At 50.4% G+C, this 22046-nt stretch overlaps 1 protein-coding gene across 11 annotated transcripts in view; it reads right to left on the reverse strand.

Annotated features, from left to right (window-relative positions):
- Positions 1-159: 159 nt before the first annotated feature.
- The window catches only part of Tmem120b (transmembrane protein 120B), a 36211-nt gene continuing 14324 nt past the window's right edge, over positions 160-22046 (reverse strand). Inside the window, exons 2-12 of one of the 11 annotated variants that reach the window (XM_050146371.1) lie at positions 15095-15213; positions 13604-13720; positions 10873-10932; positions 9740-9835; positions 7445-7534; positions 3379-3444; positions 2914-2975; positions 2271-2359; positions 1795-1859; positions 1267-1335; positions 160-857 (exon numbers count right to left, since the gene is read on the reverse strand). In XM_050146371.1, coding sequence (XP_050002328.1) covers positions 806-857; positions 1267-1335; positions 1795-1859; positions 2271-2359; positions 2914-2975; positions 3379-3444; positions 7445-7534; positions 9740-9835; positions 10873-10932; positions 13604-13720; positions 15095-15213 — 885 coding nt within the window. In that variant the 3' untranslated portion in view covers positions 160-805. Of the gene's footprint in view, positions 858-1266; positions 1860-2266; positions 2360-2913; positions 2976-3378; positions 3445-7444; positions 7535-9739; positions 9836-10872; positions 10933-13603; positions 13721-14061; positions 14714-15094; positions 15214-18225; positions 18422-22046 lie in introns of those variants that run through there. The other 10 variants (XM_050146370.1, XR_007592537.1, XR_007592538.1 and 7 more) reach the window with 10 other exon arrangements.

A 22046-nucleotide genomic window follows, 5' to 3' on the forward strand; every position in this document is an offset into this window, starting at 1 on the left:
CCCAGAAGCTTGGCGCCCTCTGGTGGAGACCATCCTTAAAACCCTGCCACCTCAGGTTCCAAGGGGAGGAGATCTCTAGATCCTGAGTAGGCTGTGCCACTTTCCCCCAGTGGCCAGCAGGCAGGTGTTTCAGGAAACACAAAGCAAGAGACAAGACAGTCAGGTTCTCTGAGAACTTAAATACTCCCTCACCACGGAGGGGGAGAGGCTGGGGGGGGGGGTTTACAACAGAGGTAGTGGCCCAGGGGAGGGGGTGGCCCAGAGAAGGACGCTCCACAGGTGCTGAAGGTATCATTCCACCAGGTGCCTGGGACACAGTAAATGGCAGGTCAGCTAAAGCCAACCCGTGAGGCACATCTAAACCCCAGTGAAGGGTTCAAATGACAGGAGTAGGAAGAGAGGGGGTTCCCTGAGGCTTTCTGCCCCTCCCTGGAAGACGGACGCAGATGCGGCCATTGCCATCACGCAGAGCTGCAGAGGCCTCGGATTCCAGGGATGCAGGGAAGACCCAGCATTAAATACATTATAAATAGGGAGCTGGGACAAGTTAATACTGTGCGCAAAGGTGCCCTTCACATTCCTCATGTCTGGCCAGGGACCAGGGCCTCGGCCCTGCTCCCAGTGATGCTGCTGGCCCCTGAGATGCTGCTGCCCTTGGCTACCAGTGACCGGCAGCCAGGGTGCTGACCGGAATCCCCAGCAGTCTTAAGTCCCAAGACTCCCAGGCACAAGGGTCCAGAGGTTCATGGCTGCTTTGTCTTGTTCCTGTTCTTCTGGAGTTTGGCGTGCACAACTTTGAGTGTGGTCAGGAAATTGCCAAGGAAGAGGATGAGGAAGGTGAGTGCCAGCACAAATACCTGGTCCATCCAGACGTGCAGCACCCAGCAATGCCCGGGGCAGGGGAGGAAGAAGAAGCTCGAGTCAATTCCCCCGCAGAAGAACCTGCCTAATCTCAGCCCCCAACCTTAGCAAAGCCATAGGAGCCACCAGCAAAGCGTGGAAGTAGGTGAATAAGTGCAGGTGGGGTTCTGGAAAAGTGGGGTAACCCTCCTTCATTCAACAACACTGAGCCCCCCCCCCGACCTCTCGAATTCCTTTCTACTATTTCCTCTCATGCCCCAGCAGCAGAAAACCCTGGGCAGCACAAACCCAGAGCCAAGAAACAAGGGAACAAAAGAGTCCTCCTCAAGGCAGCCCAGCTCTCTTCAAGCTCCCACCTTGCTACCAACAGACACACAGACAGACAGAGGCGTGTAGGCGTGGTACCTGCCATTCTTTGCATTCCTCGTGGCTGGAGAGTTCAAACAGCGTGACGGCATTGTAGAGCTGCCAGAACTGGAGCGGGAAGACAGGCAGCACTCACCTGTCAGCTTCCCTGCAGACCCATGTGGAAAGCCAGGGAGATGGACCAGGCCCCCCAGCACCCGAGACCAACTACCCAAAACATCGGCACCCCAACCACAGATGTCTCAGAGACAGCAAGTCTGAAGGGCCAGCTCTTCCTATCTTTAGTGTCCCTAGATTCTGCGGAAATGGGGGCGGGGGTGGGGACTACCTGAGATTTTCCACTTCTCCAGAGAGACTGGCCCTGTCTTGCACTATGGCCCCGGGAGGCTTTGAGGCTCAGCATTAAAACTATCACAACAGGGAGCCAGGTGGGGGTGACATTTGTATGGGGGGTTATCTCCTCCCAGATACCCGGGGACAGATACCTTGTGAGGGAGGGGCGCCCCAAGGATCTTCTGTTCCCAGGGGTCATCCCTGACAGGGGTACCCACATATAGAGGGACTCACATGGCCACAGAAAAGGAAAGGCAGGAGGAAGGTGAGGCCCCGCCACATCCAAGACTGGAACCCTTCTGTAGGGGAGAGTTAAGAGGTTTAGTATGTGTGACTACTTAAAAAACAGCACGGTCTCTTTGCGGCCCAGGCTGACCTCAAACCTGTGGGCTCAAGTGGTTCTCCAAAGTCAGCCTCCCAAGTAGCTGGGACTTCACATATGTCCCACCACACCTGACCTAACATTGTGTATATTATAAAGTTCAGACAGAAATACAGGCATTTCCATGGAGAGGCCTAGCACTCTGCTGCGGCCACACCTGAAGCTGAAACAGAGGTCCCCAGTGAATTATGAACAGCAGCAGTGTAAAGAAAGAACGGCGGCCCAGTGTGGAGGCCTGGAAGTCTTAGGCCCTCCCGATTCCGTGCCTCTCCTGCAGGAAGGTGGACCAGTCTTCCCAGCTCTACCTGCTGCCCAGTTACTCACCCACCGTGAGGTCCAGGTGGTTCCTCTCCCCCAGGGCTCGCAGTCTGTAGAGACAGCCTCTCTGGTAATAGTACTGCAGGAACTGAACACAGCCTGTAGGGGGAGCACAGTGCCCAGGCTCAAGGAGACTATACCCAAGGCCTCTGCCCCAAATCCAATGCCTTCAACAAAGGCAGGCTGACTGGAAGGGCAGAGAGAGCACCCTGGTGGCCTGCTTTCTTTATTTTAATAAGTCACCACAGGTATACTTCTATGTCTCTACCTCATTTTAGCAGTGTGTTTCCCTGAGAGAGGAACCACCTCCCCTTCCTCTTGGTCTTAATGTTGCCTGTTGCTCCCAGCATAATCTCACATAGCTTGCATTCCAAAAAGCATTTACTGCTAGCCTAGGAAAATTCCAGTCGTTCTTAATCTGGTTGGTGCTTTGATGGGTCATTACACGTCTGAGCTGTCCGTACTGTAAGTGATAAACACGTTCAGACAAGTATGAAAGACTGTTTTGGGGCAGGAGATAGATGACCCAGACTTCTGGCCAGAACCCTCTCCGCCCTCCACACAGGTGAGGATGGATCTTCTGGGAACCTCCTCATCAGTAAAATCCCTTGGGAGACCAGGTCCCTTCTCCTCAACTGGGCTTGAGTACTCACTCTGAAAAATGGAGAACGCTAAAAACTGATTTCGAAACTTCTGATAAATTAGTCCATTAGGCCTTGAAAAAACACAAAGGTGGGACACACTGTGAAACCAGACATTCTCTTAGACCCCTTTTTTCTCATTCCAACAGAAAGGGAAGAAAACTTTTCAAAGGTAAAACAAACTCCCAGATTCCTGTCCTTTGTCCGTGGGCTGATCAGGCCACACCCATCACCCTTTCCAGAATTAAGGGACATCGTGGTCACTCTGATTCCTCATGCTTGTTCCCTGTCACCTCTGCCCCAGCCAACAGAAACTGTGAAATAGTCCCTGGCAGCGGGGCCTCTAACCCAGTTTTCAGTACATACTTGCTTTCTACCCGACCCACAAGTCAATTTTGAGAACCCTTCCCCATGTACCAGCTGCAGTTCTGGCTCCATGGGAAGGGGGGTCAAAGGGCCCAGTGAGGGAGGACTCACCAAGTCAGCATCACTCCAGACAGGAACGTGGAGACATAATGGTGAGACACCCACCAGCCTTTGATTCTTGATGAGAACAAGAGAAAGAAAGGGGTTCAGATGAGAGAAATGCAGACACCTGCTTCCTAGCCTCCGAGCCTGCAGCTGGAATAAGAAATGGGCCCCAACCACGCCTTATCTCTTCCTGCAAAGGTATGGGCCCAAACTACTTGCAGATTAGCCCAGGGACCTGTTCTGTGACCTACAGAACACATCCAGTTCCCCAGCACAGAGATACTCCAAGTCTAATGCTACCCAGGCTCCATGCTGGACTGAACTATGTGCTCAGGTTCCTATGCTGGAGCTCAATCCCCTGGTGTCTTCCAGCAAGACTGCATCTGCAGAGGTGAGTGAGCTTAGGCGGACACAAGGGGGAAGCCTTCATCGACCACCTTTGCCCTAGTGTCTCTGAAAGAGAAGGATCAGGAAGATCGGAGCACAGAGGGAAGGACAGAGCACAAGATGGGAAGGGAGCCATCTGCAAGCCAGGAGAGGCCGGAAACCCACACTGATGACACCTGGATCACAGACCTGCAGCCCCCAAAGCCACAGAAAAGCAATGTCTGCTGGTTAAGATGCCCAGTGTGTCGTATCTCGTGGGAGCCCCGTAAACAGACACAGGTCCTTCACTTCCACCCAAAGGCCTAAAACAGTTCTACAACCCACACTAGTGACAGGATTCTGGTTTTCATTTTCTCAGGAGGCAGATCACCTGAGAGTTCAAGACCAGCCTAGTCATTATAAGTCACTATAGACCCTGTCCTATAAGGGTCTGCCGTTGGGAAAGGGGATGCTAAGGCTTTCTTTGCAGTGGGAAAGTCTGTCGACTGCAGCTGACATGGCTCTACGCTGTCACCTTGACCGAAAGCAGGTAACAACATGAATGAAATGATGTTCCAGGGGCTGTGGCTATTGAGAGAAGTAGCCTGAAGCCAGGCCTGGGGACACAAGCCTGTAATCCCAACACACAGAAAGATCTTGAGCACAAGGCCAGCCTGGGCCACATACTGAAAAAGAAAGAGGAGCCAGAGAGATGGCTCAGTGGTTAAGAGCACCCGCTGCTCTTCTAAAGGACCTGAGTTCGGTTCCCAGTACCCACGTGAGGTGTCTCACAGCCACCAGGGGATCCGACGGCTTTGGCCACTGTCTTAGTTAAGGTTTCTATTTGCTGCAACAAAACATCATGACAGTAAACTTCCACTTTGCTGTTCATCACTGAGGGAAGTCAGGACAGGAACTCAAACAGGACAGGAGCCTGGAGGCAGGAGCTGATGCAGAGGCCATGGAGGGTGCTGCTTACTGGCTTGCTCCCCATGGCTTGCTCAGCCTGATTTGTTATAGAACCATGGACCACCAGCCCAGGGGTGGCACCACCCACAATGGGCTGGGCCCTCTCCCACGGATCACCCACTGATGACTAATTGAGAAAATGCCTTACAACTGGACACATGGAGACAGCTCCTCAACTGAGGCTCCTTCCTCTCTGATGGCTCTAGCTTGGGTCAAGCTGACACACAAAAGCAGCCAATCCAGCCTCCAGAGGCAGCAGCACGCATGTGCTCACACTGACATGCACACACACACTCCTACACATGATTTAAAATTACAAGAGGAAGAAAGAGGGGGAAAAGAAGCAGTGAGTCTAATGCCATCCACATTGACGTGACAGAGGGGATCAGGACGAGACAGTTAGTTACTCTGTCCCCAGCACCCATTCAGCCCTAACGTAACCCTTTGGCCACTCGGCATCTAGAAGACCCTGGCTCCAGTTTCCTAACAGTAAAGGCAGCTAGCCAGGTCCTCAGACTTTCCACTCAACAAGCAACCGAGAGGTCTGGCTGCCTCTCCCCAGAGCTCCACAAGGCCATGCCACAGCCCTCGGAGCTTGGCCACCCCCAGGCTCCTTTGTCCTACTCCGCACAAAGCTCCCCTGAGAAACGCCCTCTCCTGGTGTGGGAGCAGTTCAGGCTTGATAGAGACCCCGGGCAACAAGCCTGACTGAGCAGCAGCTTTTAATTTCACAGCTCGCTGTGCCCAGAGCCCAGCTCTGACAGATGCCAACAATAAACACAGCTCGGCGACACTAGAAAGTAGAAATCCACTTTCTTCCCCAGCTCCGTACTCATGAGCAACCACTGTCGTCGCCTGCATTCCCTAAGGCTCTGGGCAGGTTCTGTACGCATGTGTTTATGTAACAGTTTTCATCGTAATAGAATTCAGATACTAAACAATTCAGTGGGTGTGAGTCTTTTCAGAGCTGTGCCACCAGCACTACGATCACCCTTATTCGACCTGGACCTGTCTGCTATGGATACGCAGCTTGCAGGGAGGGAGCTTGCAGGCTCCAGGAGGAGCAGGTGCACTTGCATCTAGAATGTGGAGACAGAATGTACTAGTCTCTGGGCACTGTGTGGGAGAGAGCTCACTGCTTCTCCCTGCAGGACACATCAGTCTGCACATATGCAGAGCAGAGGTGCGCACTCACTGTTCAGTACCAAGTAGCTTCTGGTTTTAGGCTTTGGATTTGCAGAATAGCTGGAGGCTGCATTGAAGGTCCCCCCCACACCTTCTGGATACATTTGTTCTGAGTATAGCCCCTAAAAAAGCCAGCGAGAGCCAGGGACCATGGCTGGATACATCTAGATACATTTGTTCTAAGTGTAATCCCTAAAAAAGCCAGCTGGAGCTGGGGACCACGGCTGGCTCCTTGGAATAAGTCAACATGATTGCGGATTCTTCAGTCATTCTGGCCCATTAGAAAAGGCTCTTTTGCCATCTGCCAATCATCATCAGTTCTTCTGGTTCCCAGGCCTCTGCTTCCCTAAGGGGCAGCACCTCACCCAGGCAGGGATTTGAATGGAGATGTCTGGGCACACAGAGCGGAGCCAGCCCTCTGGGTTCTACAGCCCTCCAAGTCACAGTGATTGGTTCAGAAGTCAGCAAGTGACTCAAGCTTCACCAATCAAAAGTCTGTCTCAAGACCCCCCCACTGGCTGCGGGAATGACAGGAAGGCTTCTTCCTACTCAGAGGTTGATGAGATAGGGAGCCAGCCTGGGCTGTGGGGAGTGAAAGGGGGGGGGGCTATTAATCTTACTATTAACCCTTCATGCCTCCTTAAACTTCCCAGGTAAAGAACAGTCAGTGCCCTTCAGATTTGGCCCATTAGGTGGGTTTCCAACACCTGCAAAATGCAAGGGAAAGCTGACTGATTACAGAGCTAACTGATGTCTCTAGTGGAGTCAGACTCACCCAGGACTGTCCTTCTCAAAGTAAGACAGTCCCACCCTACCGCCCCAGGCCCACTCTCCCTGACTTCCTTCTGTTTCAATTCTGCTGTTTCTACAAAACACACTGAGCTTATGGTTCTGCCTGAGAGTCCATCCGCGGGCCCAGTCCATCTGAGCCCGTTTATTTCTATGTGTCCATGTGTCTGTGCGTTTGCCTTTTCTTCATTCCTTCAATGTCCCAGTCAGCTCTGTCCCTGGAGCTGTGATGGACGCAGCATCCAAGTCTGGCCAATCGCAGCCTTGCATTCTCTGGTGACAGATTGGTCAGAGACAGGCATGGAGTCCAGCCAGTGCCTGCACACAGCCAATGGGACAAGGCTGGGAGACTCTCAGGAGGAAGGAAATGTGTCATTTGCTAGGAGTGATGGTGTAAGGTTGCTACAGGACCCTATATAGAGCCCGAGACCTGAGAGCACAGAATGGGGTGGGGGTGGGGGTGGGGGTGGGGGTGGGGGTGAGAGAGGGCTAGAAACAGCGTTCCTCATGGTGTCTGAGCCCCGAATGAAGCCTTACCTGGAGTCAGTCCCGAAACCTGTTTTTATGAGAGACGACAGATCTCTAATGACATGAAATCAGACGGACTAGGGTTTCTGTCGCTTGACAGCGAGAGGCTGACCGTGAAGTAGGTGACATTACACCAACAGCATCAGGTATGGTCTCCCCCACCCTGGGGTTGACATTTCTCTTTGGCTCACTCTTCCCCCAACTGACCATCCCCACAAGCTGGGCGTCTAGATACCTGGAGCCGTTGCTGATGAGAACGCTCTCCCGAATGGTCAAAGTGCAGTAATACCACACGAGCAGGAAGTTGAAGATTTCATCCGTCACCCTGGTTGGAAGAAACAGCCCCCGGGGAAGTGAACGGCATGAGCTCGCCCCTCGCCCTGACAAGACAGCCAGGACCAGAACTGCCAAGAGTTCGCACCAGTTGTTGGGTGTCTCCTCTTGCCCACACCCAGCCCCTGTGCCATCTCTATCTGGCCCTGCCTACACCCGAAGAAGGTCTAACAGAGGCTCCCTCCCTCGCCATCAGCTCACACAGCAACTGGACTGTAACAGGAAAATGTCAGTGCAGTGACTGATGATGACCATGTGACAGAGCCGGGAAGAGCTTGCTGGGAATTCGGAACCGGCAGGGTCCTGTGATATCCTGACCTCTCACTTCCGGCCCCCAGAATGCTGATAGAAATGGGTTTTTGTTGTGTTCTCCAGTTGGTGAAATTTTGAGAGATAGAGATGTGTGTGTGCATAAGAAGAGGGAGAAATGGGAACGTCCAGGTTCCATTTAGACAATGACGTCCTGGGAAGAATCCAGAGGCCCCAGCTAAGGGCCTGTGACTGCACACCAAGAACTCCTCTCTCTTCCAAAGGGGCAGATGAGCAGGCATTACTTGTGTGCGCAGCCTTTGCCCTCCGGGGCACGAGTCAGCCACTGGCAGCAGGCAGGCATGAACTAAGAGCCTGCAAGGGCCTTTGTTGAGAAACTCAAGTAGCCAGGCCAGCAGCTGGACTCTCAGCAAAGTGCGTGCAGAAAGCAAACCTGGACACTTAGGCCAAAGCATGAGTCATACTTGGCTACCCCTCCCCCTTTATGGCAGAAAACCCAGGCAGAGAGGAGTGGACCAGGCCCTTTTGGCAGGAGGGCTCCATTCTTAGCTCAGCTCTGTCTGCCCTCCCTCTCTTTTCAGTCAGTGATGGGCACAGTGTGAGCTAGCTGAAGGGCAACCCTACAAAGTGTGGCTGGCTGCCACTGTCTAACAAATGGAGGAATGGGAACTCCACAGGGAATCTGCCCGTAGACAGAGCCATTCAGTCTCAAAGCCAGGATTGGAATCCAGGTAGCCTGGAATGGCTTTTTTTGTTCTTGCATGCATCAGTCTTTTCTTTTTCTGTTTCTTTTTTTTCTTTAATATTTATTTATTTATTATGTATACAATATTCTGTCTGTCTGTACGCCTGCAGGCCAGAAGAGGGCACCAGACTCCATTACAGATGGTTGTGAGCCACCATGTGGTTGCTGGGAATTGAACTCAGGACCTTTGGAAGAGCAGGCAATGCTCTTAACCTCTGAGCCATTTCTCCAGCCCCTCTTTTTCTGTTTCTGAGACAGGGTCTCATGCATCTGACTCTGGCCTCCAACTCTCCTGTAGCTAGTGATGACCCTGAACTTCTGATCCTCCTGCCTCCACTCTCTGAGAGCTGGGATCACAGCGATGAACCATCAAACCTGGCTTATTCAATGCTGGAGACTGAACCAAGGTCTCTTTGCATACCAAGCAAACACTCTCCCAACTAAGTTACATCTTCAGCCCTATTGATTTAGTTATTATGTCACTGAGATGTAATTCGCATACCGTAAAATTTTCCCTTTTAAAGTATGTAATCTGAAGGCTAGGGAGTGAATGCCTTTAATCCCAGCACTCGGGAGGCAGAGGGAGTGGATCTCTGTGAGTTCTAGGCCAGCCTGGTCTACAGAGTGAGGTCCAGGCCAACCAGGGCTACAAAGAGACCCTGTATCAAAAAAATAAATTAAAAAAATTTTAAAGGAGATGTAATTTGGCATCCTTTGTTCATTTTCTTACACGACTGCCTAATCTCTATTGGAAATGCTGGTACCCAGGAACTGTCTGTCATTCCCCACTCCTGTTTCCCCTGTCAAGTTCTGCCCCCCGTTATGTGTCTCTGCCCCTCTGGACATTTCATATCAATGGACATACATAATATGTGGCCTTTTATACCTGGCGCCTTTCACTCAGCATGATGTTGTCAAAGCTCACCCATGCTGCAGCATGTCAGGGCTGTACTCCATGTTAAGGCTGTCGCATTCCAGCGTACATATAAACCACACTGGACTCGGTGAGTTACTACATCATGAGGCCCTGCCAGCAGCTGGTCCGCGAAGCTTACTAGATGGATGTGGGATGGATGGGAATGCCTATACTAGCCTCGGGCTGAGGAAACTGAAAGACTGTCTCCTTGAGGACTTCCTGCTCACACGGTGGGTACACCACCACACTCTGCCACGCCCCATTACCTGTAGTGAAGGACAAAGCGGCAGGCCACAGCACCCAGAAGCAGGATTATGGTCAGGTAGAGCTTGAACTTCTCATACTCGTCCTTGTATGCAAACCTGCCACGACAGACATCCCAGGAAAAGTCTCATATTGCTACCCTCCTGCTCTGACTCACCAGCCACCAGCCCTGCCTCCACCGCCATAGCCTCCGCATTGACCTACAGCAGAACCTGACCTTCAACTAGTGATGTCTAGTGAAGGAGAGAGGACCAGCTACAAAAGGGCCCTGTCCCTAGGCTTTGGGGCCGTGCTGGGGACAGGCAAGGGTCAAAGACTGAAGGCCAACACAAATAAAATTCAAAAGACGAGATCGCGGGAACAAAGACCAAGGCCACCTGGAAACAGCACCTCGACTGGTTGGGCAGGACTCTATTCCAGGACAGATGCCGTGATAAGGTGTAGGAAAGAGGAGACGCTGTCATGGGAATTGGGGGTGGGGGGTCTTAGCAAACCAACATACTGACTCTTGGAAAGGAAGGAGAGAGCCCCCCCAAGTGCTCCCCCATGTTGAGGAATATTATTTTCAGGTGTGTGACTTTTGTTTATGCTGCATTTGTTTAACTCCACCAAGCTGTGTTACTGTGCCTGTCTAAAACGCCCGATGGTCTAATAAAGAGATGAACGGCCAATAGCAAGTCAGGAGCAAGGACAGGTGGGGCTGGCAGGCAGAGAGGATCTGAGGAGAAATCTGAGAGAACAGGAGCAAAAGAACAGGGAGAGGAGGATGTCGGGGTCAATCACCCAGCCAGCCTTGGAGAAAGAAGTAACAAAGGTATACAGAAATAGAGAAAGATAAAAAGCCCAGAGGCAAAAGGTAGTTGGGTTAATTTAAGTTAAGAAAAGTTGGCAAGAAACAAGCCAAACTAAGGTCGGGCATTCTAACTAAGAATAAGCCTCTGTGTGTGATTTTTTTGAGAGCTGGGTGGCGGGTCCCTCAAAAAGCCAAAAGAATCACACACCACTGAGGTGGGCAGGGTCAGAAAGCCAGATGGTCAGAGCCTCAACTGCTAACGAGTTTGATCCATGCAAAGACTGTCCCCGAGTAAAAGGAAGAAGGCTTCACCGGCATCGGTCGGGATCTGGGTATACTCACTTGGCCTGGTTGCTGAGGAGAGTCACGTTGACGTTGCCAAGGACCAGATTCAGGTAGAGCCTGGAAGGAAAGACCTGTGAGGGTGCAACCAGTCCTTTTCAAGCTTGGTGAATGCACACTGAGTCTCACAGTAGAAAACAGGGTGCTAAGCTAACAGTCCAGTGGGCCCCACCACGGCTGATAATAATAGTTAGCCAGAGAGCATGGCATCTGCATACAGGACAGTGTGGCCAACTGCCTCCCCACTGAAGCTAACTTACAGGCCTTATCTCCCACCCTCCTTGGCAGCCAGGTAAGAGCAGATGACTAACTTACAAAGAGTCAAAGACATTTAACCAACATCTAGGTCAATTTTAAAAAAATTCTAAGCCAGCTGGGAGGTAGTAGTGCACGCCTTTAATTCCAGCACTTGGGCAGCAGAGACAGGCGGCTCTCTGGGTTTGATTTGAGGCCAGCCTGGTCTACAGAGCTAGTTCCAGGACAGCTAGGAACTAGCTTGGAAGGAAAAAAAAAAAGTACATGCTGCTAAGCCTGATGACCTGAGTTCAATCTCTGGAACTCCTGCAAGGTGTCCTCTGATCTCTATAAACATGCCAAGGACACGTGTGTGCCCACAAACATGCACACACATAAGTAAACGTAAGAACATAAGCATTCATTTTCCACTGGGTATACACGCTAGAAGGGTATGTTGGGGCCACGGTGTATGCTGTTTAACTGTTAGAAGACATGGCAGCAGCTCTCTTGTAAAAAGGGATCATTTACTTCCTTCCCTCTCTTTTCCCTTCCTGAGGCTGCGATGGTGGGAACTGTCTTTGTCCTCAGAGAAGACGGCTACTGAGGGGTAGAGAAGTATCAGACAGAGAACTACACTTGATGGTCTCGTGATTCTTCATGACAGAGAAGTAAACTCTCACACTCACACTCACGCTCTTTCTCTCTGTATGCATGGGTGTTTTGCTCCTGTGTACATCTGTACACGTGTGTAGTACCTTGAGAGCTGATAAGAGGACATCAGGTTCCCCTGGAACTATAGTTATAGAGAGTTGCCAACCACCACATGAGTGCTGAGAATTGAACCCAGGCCCTCTGCAAGAGCAACAGGTGTCCCTAACCACCTGAGCCATCGCTCCAACCCCAGGAGAAGCTCTCTCTTGTGAGCCAAGCATCGCTAGGCCTCTCTCTGTGCAGCAGCCCGTGCTCTAACATACTGACAAACGTGCAAACAGAGGACCCTAAGACCCTGAGGAAGAAGGGCTTTGGAAAGTCTCCACCGAGGTGATGGCGTGTGGATGGAGCTTTGAAGAACGAGTGGAAGCTGGAGAGGAGGAATGAGAGCAGGGGACTTCTTTCTACTAGGAGTGGCTTTGTGGGACACTGCCAGTCTGCAGAAGATATAAGGTATTAAGAGGACCTGTATGTCTTACCTAGCACCCAGTCCCTACATCCTGCAAAGGCAATGCAATCCCTTCAGAGAACAGTCCCCCGCCCCATGTGCCCCCAAAGGCACATGAACATAGCTTTATCAAAGCAGGACATCCTCCGGATTGGGTTAAGATTAGTCACAGGACACAATCTAACCCAATGAAAACCCATCCTAGAATTTTAAATCCCTGAGACCACTGGGGAACCAGGAAAGGCTAGGCACGTAGGAGCAAGCCTAGCATGGCCGGGGAGTATTATAGAGAAAGACTGCCCATAAATAGACAAATATACACACTGGAAAAGACAGTTAAAAAAAAGTTAAATGAGAAGTGGGTTCTAACAGCATCTGAACGGCAGGATCCATTCAGACCTGATCTATATTCTTGCTATATCTGAGCTATAAACCCCTCATTTCTTCGGAAGCAACTCTGAACTGTCTAGCCTGGGTGACAAGACTCCCAACTGATGCAAAACACACAAACCGCCAGGGAAGTGAGTTTGAGCAACTCAGTCCGAGAGGCCATGAATGATGGAGGGAGGTGTGCTGTTGATAGGACCTGGTGAGACTTTAACCCAAATACAGCAAAAAAGGAAAAATGACAGGTGGGTTACAATGTCCCAGGGCCACCATGTTAATGCCCATCTGGCTAAGGCTCAACAGGAATCTTCCTCAGGAAAGATCTGACTCCACGCAAGGCTACACCCTGCTTCAAAACCAGAAAGTAAATAAGGGCAGAGTGTGGTACACACCTGTAATTACAGCACTCAGGAGGTGGAGACAGGAGGATCACCCCCAGTTGAGGGTAGCTTGGTCTACAGAGAGTTCCAGGTCAACCAGAGCAATATAGTAAGGCCCTTCTTCTTAAAAGATTGAAAGAAAAAAATGGCTGGGGATGTAGCCACGTCGTTGCCTAGCATATAAGGATGCCCTGGTTTCCATCCCAGAAGGAAACAAAAGCGGGGAGCACTTCAATCTAACAGTGCAGCTTGTTGGGGATAAAATAACTGCTCCAGGGGCATGACCAGTACAGTGCTGGGCACGCAAAACTCACTCAACACATATCCTGAGAAAGAACGCTCTCCTCCTAGCCCCGGTGGCACACACGGGTATCAGGTGCCAGCTCACAAGAGTTACGCTGGGAACATCACAGCCACAGGGGAAGGACTGCAGCTCCTCCGAGATCAGGAGGTACAGGTACAGAATTTCTCTCTCCTCCTTGTCCTCATTCCCCCCTTTTCCTCTGAATCTCATGCCCTAGCGGGAGGGGGGGATCCACAACAGGAATCAGAGGGTTCCCACTCCTACCCATTCTTCTTCGGTAGGTAGGCCTCCATGTCGAAGAAGACATTCTGTCGCTCCTTAATGTTGGCGCCTATCTGCTGAATGAGCTCTGCCTCCTCTTGACTGGAATGGCGCTTGCACCTGCAAAGGGAGTGATGCTGAGCTCCTCGAGCCTTGAGACCTTGGCGATGCCACGGCCCATGCCTGACAGATAAGGGTGGCATTCACAAACAATAGCCACGTAATGAGGTGAGCGGGTGCAGTGAGGCATTGGGAATGACGCTCAGCATCAGTAGCTGGCAGACTTGGGTGGGCGGCTAAGCTGTTTTCTTCTACTGTAGCAGATCTTAAAGATTCCTAAGTGGACTGACTGAGAGGCATGAGGAAGTATTGGCAGTCAACCAATCAAGGTCTTCCTGCTGCTCTTTGGAGAGATGCCATTATCAAAACTAGAAAACCAGCCGGGCAGTGGTGGCGCACACCTTTAATCCCAGCACTTGGGAGGTGGATCTCGGAATTCAGGTCCAGTCTGGTCTACAAAGCAAGTCCCAGGATAGTCAGGAGTACACAAAGCGATCCTGTTTTGAAAAACCAAACCTCCAATCCCAAAACCCATAAAAGGGAAGGAGCAGAGGCACTTGGGAGAGAGAAGCAGAAGGATTGAGATTTCAGGTCATCCTTGGATATAGCCAGTTTGAGGTCAGCTTGGGCTACAAGTGACCCTGTCTTTAAATGAAGAAAAATAGAACCATATTGACGCCACATCCTGGAACGGAAGGATTCCTCAGTCTAGGACCCTAACTGACGGGTCAACCTTCCTCAGATGGTGCTTATCTTGTGGTGCCGCTGAGCAGCGTCTGTCACAGCCGGGGTGGGTGGCCCAGCTGTATTTCCCGGGGTCCTGATGAGCAGCCACAGTGTCTGAACAGTCTGAGCAGTGTCTGTCACAGCCGGGCTGGGCGGCCCAGCTGTATTCCCAGGGTTCTGATGAGCAGCCACAGTATCTGAACAGTCTGAGCAGTAGTTTATTAACAGGACAGAGGCTGCAAGGCCCAGGCTTCCTCAGTCAGGAAGGGCCAGATCTAAGCTCAGCATGCAGGTGGCCACCTCAGTGACCATGACAGCAAAGCCAATCTAGAGAAAAGCAGAATTTAGAGGAAAAAAACAGAGTCCTAGAAACACCCTCTGACCCCTGCGTCCAGGGACACCTGAAGCTAGCCTTGTTTTTTTCCACCAAAATTTCCATTTTCTTCTTAAGCCAGTTTTGAGTTGGGTTTCTGTCCTTTAGGACTAAGGGACTAGGACTAGGGGTGCTTACTTCACGTGTGCAAAGAAAGCCCTGGGTTCCATCCCAATGAACCCAGAACTGTGCAAACCACGCCAAGCTAGTGGCTGACACCTGTGATCCAAACTCAGCAGGATGGCCAGAAATTCAAGGTCATCCTCAACAGTGTGAGACCAGTGGGGGTGGGGGAGTAGGAGGCCCCGGGGAGCTTTCAAGCCATGCCCTCTCACCTCTGGAGAGCGAGCTTCAGGTCCCTGATGTGCCGCTTCTGCTTGTTGATGGAAGTGCTGCACAGAGTCTGTAGCGCTGTCAGCTCCTCCAGCTTCTGCCTGTAGATCCTGTGCGTCTCCTGAAGGGCAGAGCAGCGAGACGGGAGGGTGGGACACACACACACACAGCCTTCTCACAGGGATGGAGACCCAGCTGGAGAGATCTGGGTGACAGCTATAACGGTACAACTATCAGGGCCGTAGCTTTGACCGAGGAAGGCGGCATGGCACAGTAGCTGTGGAAAAAGAGCCAGCTTTGCCCAGCAGTCAGTCCTGATTCTCTCTCTCTTCTTTTTTTTTTTTTTTTTTTTTTACGCCTGTGTCTCTCTGTGTAGCCCTGGTTGTCCTGGAAGTCAATGTAGAGACCAGGCTAGCCTTGAACAGAAATTCCCCCATTCCCCATCTCTAAGTGCTGGTATTAAAGAAGGTGTACCTATTTCATTCTATCAGACATGAACAGCCAAACATGATATAGAAAGGTTACCTTGCGTTTGTGTGTCTGTGTGTCTGTCTGTCTGTCTAGGGGTTGAGGCTAGTAACTTGGGCATTCCAGGCAGAATTTCTACCACTGGGGTACATCCTCAGCCTCCCTGCCACATGTTTCTTCTTGATTTTGTGGGACCAGGTTTCGTGTATCCCAGGACGGTGCTGAACTCGCTATGTAGCTGAGGATGAACCTGAACGTCTGACTCTTCCACTCCTACCTCCTGAGTACGAGGATGATACCCAGACACCAACACCCCCAGGTCTTTACGCATGCCAGGCATGCACTCTGCCAAGTTAACTACATCACAGCCAAGGCCATGTCAACTCTTCATCTACTTGGTTCAGCAGAGCAGAACACCCCAGCAAGGCTGGTCACATCCAGTCCCAACCCATCATCCTCTAGTCTGATTGGCTCAGAGGTGAGCACATGGTTCCTACTGACCCAGTGAGAGCCAGTCCTGGGACTTTGGATGGAAGGATTAGACAAGAGCTGTCTTTTCCCCTGGGTATGCCTACTCCAGCCTGAAGTAGACATGGACAGAGAACCCAGAGATGATAAGATGGAATCCTGACAGCATCTGCACAAAGTGCACATGGGTCCTCAATGTCACGACACTGGGATGTCCTGGGATCTTTAGGAGCTGTTAAAGGTCTGAGCTGAGGAGTCAGTTAAGTCTCATGAAACTAGATGCAGACTCGCGCAGCAGACTGTGGTGCTTCCCCCTCAATCTCCCAGCGCATGCTCTTCCATATACATCCACCCCACGATGCACATCATGACCCTGCCCAGATGTGGCTCTCAAGCTTGGATTCAGCCTCTCAAACAATGAGCCAAAGCAGACATCTTCTTCTTATACACTATCCAGTCACAAGCTTTTTGTTTGTTTTTTAGTTTTTCTTTTTTGGGGTTTTTTTTTGTTTGTTTGTTTTTTTGTTTTTTCGAGACAGGGTTTCTCTGTGGCTTTGGAGCCTGTCCTGGAACTAGCTCTGTAGACCAGGCTGGTCTCGAACTCCCAGAGATCCGCCTGCCTCTGCCTCCCTAGTGCTGGGATTAAAGGCGTGTGCCACCATCGCCTGGCTGTTTTTTTAAAAAAATATTTATTTATTTATTATGTATACAATATTCTGTTTGTGTGTATACCTGCAGGCCAGAAGAGGGCACCAGACCTCATTACAGATGGTTGTGAGCCACCATGTGGTTGCTGGGAATTGAACTCAGGACCTTTGGAAGGGCAGGCAATGCTCTTTACCACTGAGCTATCTCTCCAGCCCCACCTGGCTGTTTTTTAGTTTTTCAAAACAGAGTTACTCTGTGTTGCCCTGGCTGGCCTTGAACTCACAGAGATCCACCTGCCTCTGCTGGGATTAAAGTCCTGCATCACCACTGCCCAGCCAGTCTCAAGTATTTTATTTCTGGTTGTGAGCCTTTTAACAACTGAGCCAACCCTTCAGCCCCCAAGTATTTTATAGTAACAACACGACACAGATTTCAGCTCTTGGGTGTGAGTCAGTCGTAAGTGGTACGGACCCATAAGCTCCTTTCTACTTCCTGTGCACTTTGAGTTTCTGATCCTCAGTGTGAAGAGAACTCTTGCTAAGTCAACTAAGAGAAGCTCCTATCCCCTCCCTTAAAGCCATTGTCCGTGCCCCAGACATCACCACTCAATAAACTTTATATTCCTTCTTGGAAATAACCCTTTTGAGCCACATAACAAGAGACTTATCCCAACGTTGGGAGAAGGCAACAAAGTCCTCAAATGACTGCCTCACTGGACTCCCAGTAAGTAACTCTGTGGAGGTGATGGGAGAGCGCAGGAGGGTGCAGAACATGAAGCCAAAAATCAATGAGCAGTAGACATAATTCAAAGAGCCATGTTCATTCCTTTCTGGTTGACCTGCAACTCTTTGCAGATAGGAATGGCCTTAACTCAGAGATCTGGTTTTTTTTTTTTTTTTTTTGGTTTTTCGAGACAGGATTTCTCTGTGGCTTTGGAGCCTGTCCTGGAGCTAGCTCGGTAGACCAGGCTGGTCTCGAACTCACAGAGATCCGCCTGCCTCTGCCTCCCGAGTGCTGGGATTAAAGGCGAGTGCTGGGATTAAAGGCGTGCGCCACCATCGCCCGGCTAACTCAGAGATCTGAATGCTTCTTCCGCCCAGGTGCACCATGCTTGACTTCAACAGCCATGTTCTTAGCGGCCACAAAAGCGTGCTTACCAGAGGGGAGAAGGAGGGGAAGCAAGGTGCAGAGTCTATACTAGCATGTCTGCCAATAAAATAGTAAGTTAAAGCAGAAAATTAGGAAGCAAGAAAAATATCAAAGAAACCATGAACAGGTAGCAAACGCCTTTAATCCTAGTACTTGGGAGGCAGAGGCAGGCAGGTTATTGCTGGTCAAGCCCAGCTATACAGCAAATTCAAATCCAGTCAGAGCTGCGTAGTGAGACTATATCTCAAAAAAGAAAAAAAGAAGAACAGTTAGCAATGACATCAAGAATACATGAGCCAGTCACCCTGGATGACCCATTTGCAAGAGGGGCAAAACCAGGAGCCTCCTCTCCTCCCTGTGCCTCCCACGGAGGAAAATCATGTTTTCCTAATATGCTTACTTATCCTAAGATGATTTCAAGCTTGCAGACTTCCAAGAGCCAGATGAAGAACGTCCCTCTCTAGCCTCTCCCCAGTCACAGGGACCCTCGGGATGTGCGTCTGCTGTGTATGCACGCCTCCTTCTCTATCAGGATCAGTGAGTACCAGGCAACCCTGCCATCTAATTCTCTGGAGGTTATAAGACAGAAGTGGGTTCTGAAGGATTGAAAATAATAAAAACGTTAAAATACCCCACACTCTGTGAACACCACAGGCCACTGGGATCGTGGCAGCCACACTCTGTGAACACCGCAGGCCACTGGAACTGTAAACACCCCACACTCTGTGAACACCGCAGGCCACTGGGATCGTGGCAGCCACACATACAGCTCTACTGTGCTCTGTCACGCTCATCACACATGACCTGTGGCTGCTCTGGTACCCTAACAGCTGAATGAGTGGCAGCGCAGAGACCGTATGGCCGCCAAAGCTTAAAAAAAGAAAAAAGAGGGGCTGCAGAGATGCTCAGCTGTTAAGGTGCTCTTCCAGAGGTCCCACATGACAGCTCACAACTGTCTGTAACTCCAGTTCCAGGGACCCGGCACCCTCACACAGATATGCCTGCAGGCCAAATGCCGATGCTCATAAAATAAAAATAAATAAATAAATAAAGATAACCTCAGCCGGGTGGTGGTGGCACACACCTTTAATCCCAGCACTCAGGCTGGCAGATCTCTGTGAGTTCGAAGCCAACCTGGTCTACAAGAGCTAGTTCCAGGACAGGCTCCAAAACCACAGAGAAACCCTATCTTGAAAAACCAAATAAAAAAAAACCACACACACACACACACTTCTCTATTTGACCCTTTGCCAAGGAAGCTTACCCCACCCTACCCGCCACCCACCACCCATCCCGACCCATTAGGGAGTTGGCTGTAATCTTGTCAGTTGAGCTTCAATGTGCATCAGCTGTGATCAATGATATCCGTTCTATTCAGATGTTTACTAAACCTTGAGATGCATGCATGCATGCATGCATACATACACACACACATACATACATACATCTTTGAGGCCTTCATCTCAGACACCACAGATAGACATTACAACTGAACTTTTAAAATGTTTTAAGCTTCATTTGTTTACGTATTCTGTGTGTGGATGTTTGCTGCCTCCCTCCCACAGTGTATACACTGACTGATTCTGTCAACTTGACACAGCTAGAGTCATCAGAGAGGAAGGAGCCTCTCAGTTCAGACGTCTCCATGAGATCCAGCTGTAGGGCATTTTCTCAATCAATGTGGGCAGGGAAGTCCATTGTGGGCAGTGCCACCCCTGGGCTGGTGTCCTGGGGTCTATAAGAAAACAGGCTAAGCCAGGCAATGGTGGTGCGTGCCTTTATCCCAGCACTCGGGAGGCAGTTCCAGGACAATTAGAGCTGCGACACAGAAAAACTTTGTCTCAATAAACAAAAAAGAAAAGAGGGAGGGGAAGGGAGGAAGGAAGGGGAGAAAGCGAGAGGCTGAAGAAGTCATGGGGAGCAAGCCCGTAAGTGGCTCCCCTCCATGGCCTCTGCATCAGCTCCTGCCTCTAGATTCCTGTCCTGACTTCCTTCAGTGATGAACAGTGATGTGGAAGTGTAAGCAAAATAAAGTCTTTCCTCCCAGCTTGCCTTATGGTCATGATGTTCTGTTGTGGCCATGGAAACCCTAACTAAGACAGTACCCATGAGGAGGTCAGGACAGTCTGCAGGACTGGTTCTCTCCATCCACCAGGTGGTAAAACTCAGGTCACTGGGCTCGGTGGGAAGCCATCTTGCAGCCCAAACTGTCTCTTTCATGGCACTTGTCCTTCAGATCTTGGGTCCCATCCAATATTACACTGAGTATTCTTGGCGGGTATTTTTTGTCTCTTTAACCTGGAACAGAACTTCAACTTCCATCTCTCACGAACTGACACCTTCAGGTCCAGTTTCTTCATTTAGGGACGTCTCTCGACCTGGGTTCACCCTGATGTTCCCTTAAGATTCACTTCTGTTTTTGTAGTTGGCTTTCATGTGATGACCTGTGCTCTGAGCTTCCTGTCAGGAGGAACATGGTGTCTGTGGCATCAGTTTAGAGTGCTAGGTAACGGTGTCCCTCTGAGCCTCTACCCATAGAGTGATCAACTTTTGCTATTTGTAACTACTAAGTTACCTCAGGGTCAGGCATGTAGCACAGCTAAGTGCTTGCCCTGCCCACGTGAGGCCCCAGCAACAGAAATGAATAACAAACCAATGAAGAAGAGAGACCACGTGTAAAGGAGTTTTGATGTTTCAGCACAAAGGAAGCCTCCAAGACATGGCAGGGAAGGCGGGGCCCACAGCCGCCTAGAAGGTGGGGCCTTTGTGAGAGGGACTCCAGATAAAGGCTGCACAGCCTCCTGTTCTACCTTCGGGAGATAAGACAAAGGCTGCAAAATCAGCAGCCAGAAGCTGACCAGGCCCTCTTCAGTGTGAATTAATATTTAATTTCACAAGTCAAACACGAAGACATTATCCTTGTTAAAAATTAAAACACCAGCCACGGCTTAATCCAGTGGTTCTCAACCTTTGGATCCCGACTCTTGGGAGGGGTCACATACCAGACGTCCTGCATGTCAGATATTGACATTATGATTCATAATAGGAGCAAAATTACAGTTATGAGGTAGCAACAAAAGTAATTTTAAGGTTGGGTCACCACAACACGAAGTACATTTGTTAAAGGATCACCAATTTCTTTATGTTTTTGAGGCAGGGTCATGCTATGTAGTCCTGGCTGACTTTACCTTCACTGTGTAGCCCAAGCTAGCCTTGAACTCAAGCTGGGATCCTCCATAGTCTCCCAAGTACTGGAATTGGGTGCACTACAGCTCCCAGAGAGAGATTTCACCTAGACAATCTGCTCCACGTTCTTCCAGGCTGTATTCTGTGTCTGTACATAGTATTCCTTTCTTTAAAAATACAGTGTGTGGTGCCTTGCATTCAGTGCCCAGTACCAAAATAAAAAACAAAACAAAACTTTATTGTATGATTGGAATACAAAAAAAAAAAAAAAAAGCCAATTTAAGGTCTAAGAAGCGGAGTGGAGGTGAGTGCCCAGCCACGAGACTGCCACAAGAGACCACGCTGTGGGCGCGCCCTTCACCTCCAAAGGTCTCCTCTCACCCCCTTACTTCTGTGTAAAAGAACATCAAGGCAGGTGTGGTGACACAGCTGTGTGACCCTGGCACTTAGAAGGCAGGGCCAGAGGATTATAGCGCTGCAATACTGGCCCAGCAAACACGGCACGGGTGACACCACACAGTTTCTGGGAAAGGCCGACGAGGCCTATGTCGCGGCTACCTCATTCACTGGACAGTTTGCTCCTGGAACAGAGTCCCCCTACCCCAATGCCCTAATCACACAGAGAATCCTAAAACCAGAATGACCTGCAGAAAGGAAAACTCCCGTATAGTTCTGTTCCGGGCCACATTACAGACTTCCGTCTGGGACCTTCTGATGTGGGAGTGTCATATATCAATCTGTTGATTTCATTTGTTAAGTTATAATAAACCAGCTGCTTGGCCTCATGGCTTGGAACATAGATGGGAGGAGTAAACAGAATAGAATTCTGGGCGGAAGAGGAAGTGAGGTCAGACTCTGCTCTGCTCCCGGAGAGACTCAACAGCTCTGCTGGAGCAGAGACGCCATGCTCAGCTCTCCCGGGTAGACGCGATAGCTCTGCTCTCTGAGGCACACGCGATGAAGATGGATGTAGGCTAGAATCTTCCCGGTAAGCGCACCTTGGGGTGCTTACAAACATCATTAGAAATGGGCTAG

The sequence above is a fragment of the Alexandromys fortis genome, unplaced genomic scaffold, assembly GCF_014885135.2.
Source record: "Alexandromys fortis isolate MF-2015 unplaced genomic scaffold, M_Fortis_MF-2015_v1.1 scaffold_56, whole genome shotgun sequence".
Taxonomy (NCBI): Eukaryota; Metazoa; Chordata; class Mammalia; order Rodentia; family Cricetidae; genus Alexandromys; species Alexandromys fortis.